At 57.4% G+C, this 13,429-nt stretch overlaps 1 protein-coding gene across 1 annotated transcript; it reads right to left on the bottom strand.

Moving 5' to 3' along the window:
• Window positions 1-763: 763 nt before the first annotated feature.
• Window positions 764-11,645, bottom strand: TNFRSF1A (TNF receptor superfamily member 1A). Its single transcript, XM_065887616.1, has 10 exons — window positions 11,607-11,645; window positions 5,006-5,159; window positions 4,661-4,789; window positions 4,296-4,445; window positions 4,070-4,148; window positions 2,223-2,293; window positions 1,986-2,099; window positions 1,645-1,673; window positions 1,180-1,444; window positions 764-1,071 (listed from the first exon to the last, which is right to left on the bottom strand). Exons 1-10 carry the CDS (start codon window positions 11,643-11,645, stop codon window positions 764-766), a joined length of 1,338 nt encoding a protein of 445 aa, XP_065743688.1.
• Window positions 11,646-13,429: the final 1,784 nt, after the last annotated feature.

The raw sequence follows: 13,429 nt of genomic DNA, 5'->3' as shown, positions 1-13,429 counted from the left end.
AACCAGCACTAGATGAGGGCGGGGCAAAGAGAACCTGGCGGGTGAGGAGTCACAGGCTGAGCACAGGTGACTCCTCTGTTACTGGCTGCACGAGGGTGAGGTATCCCCCCGCCCCCTACTCCGCCAGGATCACGGCTCTGGCCCCCCTCCCACACGCACCACGCAGAAAGGCCACTCCCTCCAGGAGCAGAGCTTTAATTCCGGGCTTTTAGTGTATTTACAAAAGTCCACAGCTCCAGCGGGAGGGCCCTTTGTTCTGTGCCTCCCCTGCCTTGGGACACTTCGGCTTACTCTGTGCTTGTCCAGGCAGGGGGACAAAGGTTCTATTAGTGTACATAATGGAAACAAAGATTGCTTATCTACTGTGAAACGGGCTCAGGGACCAACCAGGGGCCCCCAAGCAGCCTTGCTGGGTTCTCCGAGTCCAAAATGGGCAAAGAGGCGCCCCTCATCCCCGCAGCCACCGCCTGGGCTCCTGGCACACTCAGCCTCTCTCACGAGTAACACACACTCCACATCACACAGACACACACACTCTGACACACACACTACACACAGCTCACCCGCTGGCAATGCTCAGGCAGCTGAGATATACACTGAGGGAGTAGCACCAGGTCAAGTGGCTGCCGGATCATGCCTGCTCCGCCAAGACCCTTCCCCTCCAGAAAAACGGGGATCCAGAGGGCATCTCGCAGGTCCTTCCAGGCTGCCTGGGGCAGGAAGCAGCCGTCTCAGGGCTGCCCGCAGGGGCCGGGGCGTGGCCTCATCGGGGAAGGCGGGGCTCGGGCGCGAGCGGGGCGGAGCCGCCCAGCGCTTCCTCGATGTCCTCCAGGCAGCCGAGCAGGTCCATGTCGCGGAGCACGCGGCCCAGCAGCTCCAGCGTGGCCTCGCGCCGCGGGGTGCGCCGCCGCCAGGCCGCCAGCATGCTGTACTGCGCCTCGCGCAGGCAGCGCAAGTTCTGCAGCTCCAGCCGCTCGATTTCGTGATCACTCAGCCCCAGCCGCCGCACGAACTCCTTCCAGCGCAACGGGGGCACGCCGTCCACCACAGCGTACAGTGTCGCGGGGTCAGCTGCCGGGAGGCGGCGCGGTGAGCCCGGAGCGGCGGCCCTCCCCGCCCGGCCCACGCCCACCCGCCTCCCCGGCCGGGGTTCCCTGCGAGGATGAATGAGGAACTCACCATCTGCGAGCGGAGCGGGGGCGCTGGGGGCGCCGTGGGCGCTGGCCTCCCACTTCTGCACAGGGGTGGGGACGGGGGTGGAGGCTGGAGGCGCAGGGAGGATGGGGCCAGCCCCTTGGTGGGGCGGGGCCATCTCTCTGGGGAGTGATGTGACTCTGAAGTTGGACCACGGCGGGTCACAGGGGGTGAAGGGGGGACTGGAGGCAGGACTGAAGCTCGGGATGGGACTGAAGCTTGGGGCCGGGGCCAGGGGCTCTGGCTCCCCCTGAGAGAGAGAGAAGGCACAGCATTAGCGGGGAAGAGGAAATACAGCCCCAGCCCTCCTTCTGGGTTCCGGACGGGAGTTGGGGCTAGAGGGAATCAGGGGAGCCCCAGGACGAAGGGTGATTCCGGGTGATTTGGGTGTTACAAGATGGCAACGGACAGTCAGGGAAGACTGCGGGTAGTTCCCCGGTTTCACCTTACCTCCTTTACAGGAGCCGACTGCCCACAAACTGAGAAAAGAGAGACAAAGCGTCACAGATTTCACTTCCTCTCTCAACCCTGGCGCCCATCATGGGGCTGGCGGTGGGTACTTGTGGTGACATGCTTCAGGGCCTATGTGGCCCCAGGGACGAGAGAGCTACTGATGCAGTATGAGCTCTCACCAGCCGTCCAAGACCACCTCGTGCCAGTGGGGTCCTCGCCAGCAAACTAAGGGGACACTCATCTCCCTCCATGCCTGTGCACCCCTCCCTCCCGCCTCCTCTGAAGCCTCCTCCTGCATTCCTACCAGCACCCTTTCCCTTCCCAAAGGCCCCACTCACTGATGGAGTAGAGCTTGGGCTTCCACCGCTGGTATCGGCATGCTAAAACAATGAGGAGGAAGGATGCCAGGCAAAGACCAAATATGATCACCAGGGGTAACAGTACTGTAGTGCCTGGAAACAGAGCGGATTGTGGTCAGAGGAGAGGGGCTCTGGAGGTAGCAGGGCAGGACGGATGGGGAGGGGCATGACTAGGAAAGGGTCCATGGGCATGGGCACCAGGATAATTCTCCTCACCTGGGTCCTGAGCGTTGTTACTAGTCACAGGTAGAGCTGGACATAACTTCTCGCACTCCGTGTTCTTACAGCTAAAAGAAGAGAGAGTGCTGGTGAGTAGGGGCCCACCGTAAGAGGAATACAGGAAAAAAAGAAAAAGAAAAAAACCACACAGATTGTTGGAAAGTCTTGGCTTTACAAATATTTTAGCTATCTCTTGATATAATGGAAATTAATCCTATCTTGGGAATTGATGCGGAGGAAAGAAACATTAGTTAATCCCCAAATCATTTCATTTTAGAGCTGGATTTGATCTTGAAGAAGCTATGTAGAGGGCTTCCCTGGTGGCGCAGTGGTTGAGAGTCCGCCTGCCGATGCAGGGGACAGAGGTTCGTGCCCAGCTCTGGGAGGATCCCACATGCCGCGGAGCAGCTGGGCCCGTGAGCCATGGCCGCTGAGCCTGCGCGTCCGGAGCCTGTGCTCCACAACGGGAGAGGCCACAACAGTGAGAGGCCCGCGTACCGCAAAAAAGAAAAAGAAAAAGAAAAAGAAGACGCTATGTAGAAAAAGAGTTAAAAGCAGTCAGAGTCAGGTATGAATTCCAGCCCCATTCATTGGCTAGCAGTGTGACTCCAGGCAAATCACTTCACCTGTGAGCCTCAGTTTCCTCATCAGTAAAACAGGGGTCCTACCCACTGTCGAGATTGAGGATTAAGTGAGATAATTATGCCTGACATATAGTAAGCCCTCAATAAATGCTGACTGTCATTGAATTGTTATTTTATCACTGTTTTACTGATGAGAATCCAGTGAAAAAAAGGTTAAAGAGCTTTTTCTCTAGATGACACTGCTGATGACAGCACCTAACTTCGAGAGAGGGGTCTAGCACGCATGTGAACAACTAAAAAACACATCTTGCTGGGGGCAGCCAGAGAACACTCTAGAACAAGCGCACCTTCCCGTTTTGGAGCTGGCACTGGGCAGCATGGACTAATGAGAACTACATCAGGGGTCCTAGAAGGAACTTGACGAGGTGAGTTCTCAGCAGGAATCTGAAAGCAGGGAGAGGTTATTTTGCCCACCTCACAAGCTCCTGGTGAGAACCACATGGAAGGGGTGTAGAAGTGCTTTTAAGGGGAAGAGACTCGTGGGAAAAAGAACACAGTTTCTTGTCAGACACTTTGTGGCTATTTTTTGTGGTTCTTACAGCTTTGCCAACCTGGTGTCATTATCCTTACTTTAAAGGTAAAAACAACTAAGGCTCAGAGATGTTAAGTCACTTGCCCAAGCTCACACAGCCTGAGATGTTAAACCCAGGGCAATTCAACTTTAGAACCCTCAGCTTCCTCTTTGCAAGCAAGTGTGCAAGAACAGCCTCTGCAGAGCCAGAAAGAGTGAGGAGGTGTGGTCAAAGGGACTGGGGAGGAAAGTGCATACTGCATTAAACCTAAGATCAATAATCAGAGACATTACGATTTACATCCTACACACACACACACACACACACACACACACATGCACAGGTGCCAACTGAACCATGATACACCGTCAGCTGTTGTAAGATGTAGTATGATTTCAGAGATGTAAAAGTGTATTCCTAGAATCCATAGTAGGGTCTGTTGCCCAAGAATCTGAACGTCTTCCAAAAAACATCTGAATGTCTAAAAAGAACTTCAAGTCCTTGCGGTATGCGCCTCTATCCACAGAGACTTCATGAGATTTTAGGAACAAGTTGGGGGCAGGGAGGACTGTCTGGTATCTTGACATGAAGTGTCTCCCATCCAAACAGCCTGGAGGAGCCAGAGCACCTCCCACAGTCTCCCTCTCCCATGCCGATCTGGTGCCCAGCAGCCAGCAGAAGTACTCACTGAGCACAGGAGACGCACTCAGCTTCTCTTAGAAAGAACCCCACATGGCAGTGGCAGACGGTGTCCTGTCTCTCCTTGCCTGTAGGGAGAGATGCGGCACAGCTGAAGGAGGATGGCCCAGCACCCTGAGGGCCGGAGGGAGAACCAGCGGGGGCAGGGGTACAGCAAGCTGGAGACCGCCCTCCGGAGACGGGGTGACCAGCTGGGTCGGGAGGGCCATGCTCACAGGAGTGGTGCACCGTGCCGTTGGGGCAGAGGCTGCAGTTCAGACACTGGAACAGAGTTTCACTCCAATACTTCCGATACTGGTTCTTCCTGCAGCCACACACGGTATCCTGGTCCACTGCGCAAGGAGCAATCTCCACCTGGAACATTTCTGGTGCGGGGAGTAGGTGGGGTATGAGCTCCCGCTGTCCCCAGCGGGTGTGTCTCTCTGGGTAACGCACGCTCACACCCATGCGTTCGTTCACTTGCGCACATGCATCCCTGCCCGCCCGCAGCAGCACAGCTTCGTACCTTCCCCTGGAGACAAGACGCGCACACCCACCTGACCCAGTCGGCTTAGAGCCCCGCCCCCCTGCTGAGACTTACCTTTCCGGCACTTGGAGCAGCTCAGACATTGTCTGAGGTGGTTCTCCGAAGCGGTAAAGGTGCCGCGGGCACACACCCTGCAGTCCGTGTCCAGCCCCGGGCCCGGACAATCATTGTACAGATAGGTACCTGTGATTGGGGGGTCGGGGTTAGGCTGCAGCCAGGAGCCCCAGCCCCAGGACGGCCCGGGTACCTCCCCGAAGTCCCCGGGAGAGGAAAGGAGGGAGAAACTCCCAGCCCTGGAGAGGCAGCCAAGTCAGGGCCCCCACGTCCCGGAACATCAGGAAAGAGCAAAGGGAGAAGCAGGGCCCCCTGAGGAGCCCCACGGTTACCCCCTCCTCCTACCTTTGTGGCACTTCGTGCAGCAAATGGAATTATTTTGAGGGTGGCTATATTTCCCTTGGGGACATGAACTCTCTCTCTTCTCCCGGTCCCCGGGGTGAGGGACCAGCCCATGAATCCCCGCGGGGTACACATCCACCAACAGAGCCCGGAGCACCTGGGGAAGAGTCAGATGGAGAAGACCCCATCAGGAGAGGGAGGGGTGGGGTCTCAGAGGGAGCGAGTCTAAAGCCTTCCCAGCTCAAGTCTCTTCTCAGCGGAACATTCTCCCCAGGCCACTCCCGCTCACACGCCACGTTCTCCTCTAAGCCTAGGCTGCCGGTACAGTGCCATCTAGTTGTTCTCTGGTTGTCCTGTGCGTGCGTTTCTGTCCTTCCAACTCAAGGTTGGTAAACTCCAGGCACGGGCTGTATTGTATCCTTATCTCCCTAAAGCAGCTGTTACTGCTGGACACAGGGCAGATGTTCAAGGAGTTTTCTGGGTTGGGAACAGGCCCTTCCTTCCGACGAGTAGCCCCAAAGATTGGGGTGGCATTTCTCCATCTGGGTGCTGCGTTCACAGTGCATCCACTTTGTGCACATTCACGGAGGGGAACAGTTAGGATCTGTGCACTTTCCTGAACTATGTTATGCCATTAAAAAGGTTTTTTGTAACATCAGATTGGAGTGGAGGTGAGTGATGTCCCCGTGGGGGCCATTCCTGGACAGCGGGCAGAAGCCACAGGAAGAGTTTCTTTGTAAATCTGTACCAAAACCTCACTCAGGAGCCTGCCCTCGGACTCCGTGCTGCATCCCCTTCCCCCAGTAAACCTGCACCAATACCCCAGGTTGGCCAGGGCAAATGGGGAGTGGAGAAAAAGGGCAAGTTCAGGGTCAGGGATGGGGGTAGAAAGGTGATGAGGTATAGGTGGGGCGGGAGTGGGCACAGGCATGGAGGTTACATGTAATCGTAGCCGGCTGGAGGCTGGGGGTCTGGCTCAAAGACCACCGAGCCAGGAGCTGAGGGCGTGCCAGGGAGTCCCTCTGCCCTCTGCACATCGGGGTGTCCGGGGAGCCTGTTTTCCGGCCCCAGGCCGGGCCCCCCGTCCCGGAATCACTCGCCCAGCCCTGGCTTTAGAGCTGGGACGGCACAGCCAGGAGGCTGTGTTGAGCTCCAACCCAGACTTTGCTGTTTCACCTCCTACCAGCCTCTTCCTGGCTTTCCCTGGCCCTTGATTTTGTTTTCTCTGCTATAAAGCCCGCCTTATATGAAGATAAGAGGATGTCCTCCAAGGATGTTAAACTTTGGGAGCAAAAGGCTAATCAGATCCCAGAAACCCCAGCCCAGGACAGGAGGGCCTGGGAGCCCAAGGCTGTAGGCAGGTCACACCCAAGTCCCCCGCTAGGTGTCGCTGCAGCGGCCCTGAAGCCCAAGCCCCCGCCCCAGCCCCACACAGGGGAAGCCACATTCAGAAACCCAGCTGCCACCCCCCAGGGGTGTAGGGCGCCCTCCCCACCCAGAGGCAGCACCCTTCCCTGGCCACTCCAGCGCTGTGCCACCTCCCCTGAGAACAGGGCTGAGGCTTCCAGAGCAACAGGAAAAGTTTGGAGTGTTTATGGGAAGGACTTCCCAGTCCTGAGAGTGTGGTTCCTTTCCCCGAAGAAGGGCTCACAGCACCTAAGGTCACTGGCACTTGGAATTCCATCCTGGAGGCTGGGAGCAGAGCCAACCGGCAGAGACAGCATCAGGAAAAAGAACGGCGGCGGGTTGGGGTGGGGTGGGGGTCCTTCCCAGGGAGGAGGGAGAGGCACCTTCTCAGTCCACGTGCCTCCCACCGCGATCTCCAGCACTTTGGGGGTTAAGTCAGATCCGGGAAAGGGAAATCTCTTCCCAGAAGCTCTGCCCGGTGACTCAGGCCAGAGGGAGGGAGGGAATCTAGGGGAGGGAGAGGGAACCAGCAGCTTCCCCAGCTCCTCAAGGGTCATGAGTCAGCAAAAAGGCTGAAGGGACCAGCCTGCAATTGGGACCCGATCCTGTGGGCCAGTCTCTCCCTCCAATCCCCACTCAGAGGCCCCTTTCCTCCCCTTCTCCTCCCAGGAGCCAGGCAATGGGCCTCAGTCCCCCTTGGCCCACTTTTTCGGGAAACGGCTCCCTATCCCATTCCATCCCAAAGGGAAGTCTCGGCCGACCCCCTGCTTCCTCCCATCAGGTCACTACCCGCCCCTCCCTGAGGGCCACTCAGCTCCTTCCCACCCCTCAGCATCCTTCCTTCAGACCCAGCCCCGTCCAGGCTCCTCCTCCGGGTTCAGCCAGTCTCTCTGCGGGTTTGTCCTTTCCCTGGCTTCTCACGTGAGCCCCACCCCGCCCCCGACACTTCCCAGTTCCAGAAGGGAGCAAACCAAGGCTGCCCTCCCACCCGGGTTCACTGCCTTCCCACAGCCTGACTGGTTCTGGCCAGCTGGGTTGGGCTTGGGCACCTCCCTGGGGTCCTCAAACAATCCTTAGGAAATGCGGTGGTTCTGAGGCTCCACACGCCCCTCCCACAGCACAGGCAAAACTCCAGAGCCCTGAGCACCCAGTTCCGGGAGGGAGCGAGCAAGACGGGATGTAAGACAAGCAGCACCATTTCCCCGGGTCCCCCCCAGTCCCCAGCAGCCCCCGGGGCCAGCCCACTCCGACCCCAGGAGCCAGCAGGCACCATTCCTTGGCACTGGCTGGCTCCAGTGCTTGGCCGCTGCATCTTGCAGAAAAACAGCGGAGATAGGGGGTGAACTCTGAGCGCCCAGACCCCAGGCAGCCTGAGTGCCTGTGGCCTGGAGCAGGGGAAGCGCAGGAAGCCGGGGTGCCTGTGGAGAGACAGTTGAAGGGGTGGCCCAGCACCCCTCCAGCTCCCCCATAACTTCCGCCTAGGGAGGCTTTTAAGTGTGACTTCCTGTGCTGAGGCTGTAGCTTGGGGGCAGAGGGGTGGACAGCAGAGCGACCCTGTGGTCTAGCTCCCACCCAGCAACCTCACTGTCCCGTCCTGCATTCATCTGTTCATTAACTTAAAATGTCTTGTGTTCATTTGATGTCAAAATCTTTGGGGAGCTCACGACAGCTTCTCCTCCAAGGCCCAGTTGAGGCCCGGCCTCCCTCCCCGAAAGCCCCCGTTAATGAGGTTTCCCCCCACTCCAGCTCATGAGATACACAACCACTCTGTGAACTTTAAAAATATGAGTAAATTATACCTATTTTGGGCTCTTACCATAACTACCTAGGGTGAGTAGATACGGTCTCCCCAAACAGACCATAAACTATGCGATGAGAGATGAGAAAGTGTTTTGGTCAGAGATAATGTCCAGTCCTCCGCACCCAGAAATGGAAGAGGGCAATAAATATGGTTTGACTGGGTGATTTCATGACTATCTGTCTTCCACTCCAGTCAAGGCCAGTGAAAACCAAAGTGGGAAGATGGGAGTCAGTGCCTCCCTGTAGGCATATATTTATCTCCAGGGGAGGGTTCCCCTCTCCTTCCCACACACACGCACAACCGCAAACACCCTCACAGGAGATGCTGACAAGCCTTCCTCTCCTTTTGAGCATCCCTGGTGAGTGAAGGTTTTGTGTCACTTACGAACGACACAAAGGCAGATATGAGTCTGAGAACCTCTGCTCTAGCCTGTTAGATGCCCACTTCACTTGGCTATTCTCCAGACCCTCAACATGCCCCAAAGGAAATCCATCGACCTCCTGACCTGGACAAATGTCACACCATCAAGTTCTCTTTGCCACCCTTCTCTCCTCAAAGCCCCCATCCCTCCTGTGCTACCATCCGGTCTGTAGTCCATCTTGCCAGACGTCCCATGTCACCTCTCAATCCTTTCCAAGTCCAGGGGTTGCCTCACACCCGGATCACTGCAACCGTCTTCCCGCCTTTTTCCTGCTCCAATCCATCCTACACGCTTTCCTATCTGCACTTAAGCTTCAACTTGCACCCACAGGTGTGGGAATCTTCCTTTCTGGGGCCGGACCTCAAACATCATTTCCATGGGTCACTCTTTCCCTGAATGAGAACTTGCAGAGGTACCTCACTGCTATACTGGACACATGCCCAGGTGCAGCGGCCCTGAGAGAACCATTTATGAATGAATGAATGAATTCCTCTACCTGGGACCACAGTCAGGACTCTCTCTCCATCCCTTCCCCCACTTCCTCCAATTTTCTCTTTCTCACTTCTTCTTGTTCCTCAACAGGGTCCTTCCCCGGCAGCCAAGGTGCTCAGCTTCCTGCCACCACCAGCCCCCAACACAAAATCCCATCTCTCCATTCCTCCGCTCTACCTCAAACCAGTCCCCTTTCTTTCCAGCCTACTGCCAGTGAGTGGCTTTAAAGCTCAGCTCCAAAACCACTCTTCTATGAGGCATTTCGTCCCTCATTCCATCCTTTATTCATTCAACAAACAGTTACGGAGCACGGTAGAGGCGCAGGTCCCGCAGGGATGCCCAGGTGAATACACGGCTTGAGCTCTCAGTTGGGTCAGAGACGGGCGACTGTGGACTCTGCGTCTCTGCAGGGAGCGCGGGCGCTGGAGCTGAGGTCCACTGAGCAGAAAAGGCAGCAGGACGGCGCTCACAACCCTCCCGGTTCTGCCTCCCATGGGTGTTCCAGGGCACCACATCGCAATGCTTTTGTGGGCATTTCTCCCCGGAGTGCTCTAAAATCAGTTTTTGCTGTAAGCTGTCTTGGCTCCAAGACTGTCCGCTCGTTGAGAGCAGCAAGATCTTATGTGCTCTGTTACAGTCTCTCCCGCATTTTTCCCCCACCTCCACGCCCGCCCCACCCCCACCCCCCCCCACCCCCCCGCCGCCACACAATCACAGTTCCCTGCATTGCCCATTGAGTGGCGGGCAGTTGGAAAGCCCGTGGACAGCCTCACCCAGCACCGCACACCTCCTGTTTCCCCTCCAGCTCCAGGCTGAGCTTGGTCCCTTAGCTGTCACACCCCAACCCGGGCTGGATCAGCTGCAGCCCCAGGCACATTCCTTCATCTGTTCAGGCTCCCCCGTACCTCTGTTTTCCAAACGCAGAAGCCACTGAGTAATTACAACCACTACTGATACTATTAACAATAGGAAAGCTAACGTTTATTGAGTGCTTTCTGTTTGCTATACCCTGTTCCTGTACTAGAATAGAGACTCCATGAAGGCGGAGACTTTTGTTCACTGTTGTAAGTCCAGCACCTAAAAGAGTATCTAGTGCCGAGCAGGCAGAAATGAATGGAATACTTAATATATATTTATCTATTTCATCTTCAACGACATTATGAGGTAGTGACGATTCTGTCCACCTTAGAGAGAAAGAAGCAAGGCATGAAGGGTTATGTCAACCTGCTCAAGTCCAGGCAGCTAGTCCCTGAGGGAGTCAGGACAGGACGGGGGGATTTACTGCCAGGAGACAAGAGAAGGCAGGGCAGCTGGATGGGGAGCAGGGAGAGCCCCTGGGGAGGACAGCCTGCACAGGAGGGAAAGGTGGGCCAGGGGCCACAGGAGGTGGCGGGGTGCTGCCAGGGAACTAGGGTCTAGAAACGTGGACTAAAGCAGAGGGAGCGGGAGGAACTGGAGAGAAAGGTTCAGAAAGGAGACTCGAGAAGTCTGAGGAGATGGGACAGAAAAGAAAGGGATGATTTGGCGACACAGTACAAGACCCTGGGGGAAGAAGAGGTGGGGGGAAGAGAGGTGGGGGAGGAGTGGTGGGGGGAGGAGAGGTGGGGAGTGGCGGTTGGGCCAGGGAAGAGCAGGAACCCTGAAGAAAGTGACCAACGCAGTGCCCCCAGCTAGGTGGAGGCGAGGGGCTGGGTTTCTGCGCAGGACGACTGCAGGACGTGGAGGGGTCAGGGATACATTGAAACAGGGCTGAAGCAAGAGAAAGGGACATTTTCCAGTGACGAAAACAACTGTCTACCAACTTCCCCAAACTGAGCTGTGGAAGAAGAAAGCAAGTGCTCTGTTGTCTGGGTCCGTGGGAAGGGCTTGGGGGGCAGGTCCAGGGCTCTGAGGCGGGGCAGGAGGGTCAGGCCCACAGACAGTGGCCACAGATCCAGGGTGAAGAGTGCCCCCCGGGTGGGAGGCCTGGGCCTGGGGAGGCCTATCCGGCTACCGATCCCCCTCCCAAATGCCTCCAACACACAGCATCCCAAGCCTACCCGCCCCAAGCCAGGGCCTCTCCCAGACTCAGTTTCCCCACTTCGCTGGCGTCCAGTCCCTGCCCTCCAGCAGGGTGTGCTCAGCCGGGCTCACCGGCAGCCTCGCCTGTCCACGGCCCAAGACCGCTGACCTGCCGGACACAATGCAGAACCATCCGGACTCTGAGAGGACAGACCTTCTGTCTCCCACTCCTTTGGGTTTCCTAACAAACTCCCCCGCCCCCGCCGTGGGCACCTGCCCCCGTCTTCCTGGCAGCCTGGGAACCCCTTTCCCTCCCTGCCTTTCAAACTTCTCCCTTGCTCCCGACTCAGGGCAGCGAATGAATGGGGCAGTGTTTGAGGTCAGGCCGCGCAGGCCTGAGGCTGGGGCCCGGCCCTCGGCTCTCTCCCGCCCCAGGCGCCGCTGGCCCATCGGCCCACTCCGCCCTCCGTCCCCCGTCTCACCAGTGGCAGCAGCAGGCCAGGCACGGTGGGGAGGCCCATGTCCGGCCAGCTGTGGCCTTTCACTCCCCCATCCGGGCTCAGGCAGTGATGGACACAGGCGACAGTGGCAGCGACACAGTCCCAGGATGAGCAGGGTCCGGGGTGGAGCCCGGGCGTCGGGCAGGGGAGTGGAGGGTTGAGACTGGGGCGCGGATCACAGCCGGGTCCCGGGGACCTCAAACCCGGAAGGCCGGCACTGCAGCCTGAGTTCGGAGAACTCCGAGAGAAGTCAAGCAGAGAGGAGGTGGGAGGGGAAGGGAGAGGGAGGTGTTGCAACTTCAGGACAGGAAGAGCCGGGGTGGAGGCGGGTGGGGGCGGGTGGGGGCGGGAGGAGGCGGGAGGAGGCGGGAGGAGGGGGGAGGAGGGGGGAGGAGGGGGCCAAGGTGCCTTAACCTTTTGTACCCAGTGCGAGCGCGGGCGCCCGGATCCAGCTGCCCTGCCACGTGCGCGGGTCTGACCACTCCCACCCAGACACCCAGGAGCGCCGGCCCCCTGCCCCCTCCCCCCATCGCCCGGCCTTTCCCAAATGAACCACAGTAGAAGGACTCGGGGCTTTGGAGTCAGATTCGCTGGGTTCCAGCTCAGGATTCTCTACTTTTTACGTGGGTGGTGTTGGACAAACTCGGGTGCTGTGTTCCAGTTTGCAAAATGGAGAGCCGCTGTCTCGTGACGTTGCCGGCAGGATTTATTGACACCGGCAGGTAAGCGTCTGATGCCAGACACGTCCTCAGTGTTCCTTAGAACCCCTTCCCCTTTCCCCGGAGTTCTCCACTGACACCGTAATCTCTCACTTTCTTAGGAATTTACGCCTCCAGCCCAAACCTCAGAGTAAAGCCTAACCCTGACTTGGGGCCCTGCCGCCCCGCACCTCCCTGCCCCACCCCCTCCGCCCCAGTTCTCATCCAGTCTTTGCTGGGCGATGCTCCCTACAGCGGATCCTGGCTCTGCCTCCAAACGGTGGTGGGACCTCTCAAAAGACCTCGGTTTTGAAATGAGAGCGACAGTGCCTGGCCTACCTTCGTGGGGAAGATGATGTCATGAGTCCTAATGAGATCACATCCGTGACAACGCTGTGGAATTACAGCTCTCTCCATCAGGTATTACTAATACGTTCCCAGTGCCCCTTTCCCAAATATTACGATACATCAATCCGAATTGCGCTCGGAGATAATCTACCGCAGCCCCGTTGTTTTATAATCGAGAAAACTGAGGGCCAGAGACACGCAGGTCATGTGCCCTGCAGAGCCAGCCCAGCCCCCAGACTCCTGACTTCAGACTAAGGGCCCATTTTGCTACGACACATAATTACCGCTTTCCATCAGTCCTTCTGAGTCAGACCGCCCACCCCGATTCTTTGGTATTTTTTTTTTAATATTTATTTATTTTTGGCTGCGTCGGGTCTTAGTTGCAGCACGCGGGATCTTTCGTTGGAGCGCATGGGCTTCTCTCTAGTTGTGGCGCACAGGCTCCAGAGCATGTGGGCTCTGTAGTTGCAGCATGCGGGCTCTCTAGTTGAGACGTGGGGGTTCAGTAGTTGCAGCAGGTGGGCCTAGTTCCCCAACCAGGGATGGAACCCACGTCCCCTGCATTGGAAGGCGGATTCTTAACCACTGGACCATCAGGGAAGTCCCTCTTTGGGTATTTTATGCCATGCTTATCTGTGCAGGACATCTCCCAAATGAATCCCACAACAAGGGTACAACATTCACCCAAATATTCTCTGGCCACAATGACCTTCCCTAGACCCAGTCCAGGCCCCGGGTCCTCCAGCCGCTGACGTTGCT

This window comes from Phocoena phocoena, chromosome 11 (genome assembly GCF_963924675.1).
Source record: "Phocoena phocoena chromosome 11, mPhoPho1.1, whole genome shotgun sequence".
Lineage (NCBI taxonomy): Eukaryota > Metazoa > Chordata > Mammalia > Artiodactyla > Phocoenidae > Phocoena > Phocoena phocoena.
The sequence above is the reverse complement of the archived record's forward strand: the minus strand, read 5'-3'. Positions and strand labels throughout refer to the sequence as shown.

Bases quoted from the DNA above. Each gene is read 5' to 3' on its own strand.
- TNFRSF1A (XM_065887616.1), bottom strand. From the start codon at position 11,645: ATGGGCCTCCCCACCGTGCCTGGCCTGCTGCTGCCACTG. The intron at 4,446-4,660 runs GTAAGTCTCAGC...TCCCCGCACCAG, and splicing joins CTGCTCCAAGTGCCGGAAAG to AAATGTTCCAGGTGGAGATT. The intron at 4,149-4,295 runs GTGAGCATGGCC...CTCTCCCTACAG, and splicing joins CGGCACGGTGCACCACTCCT to GCAAGGAGAGACAGGACACC.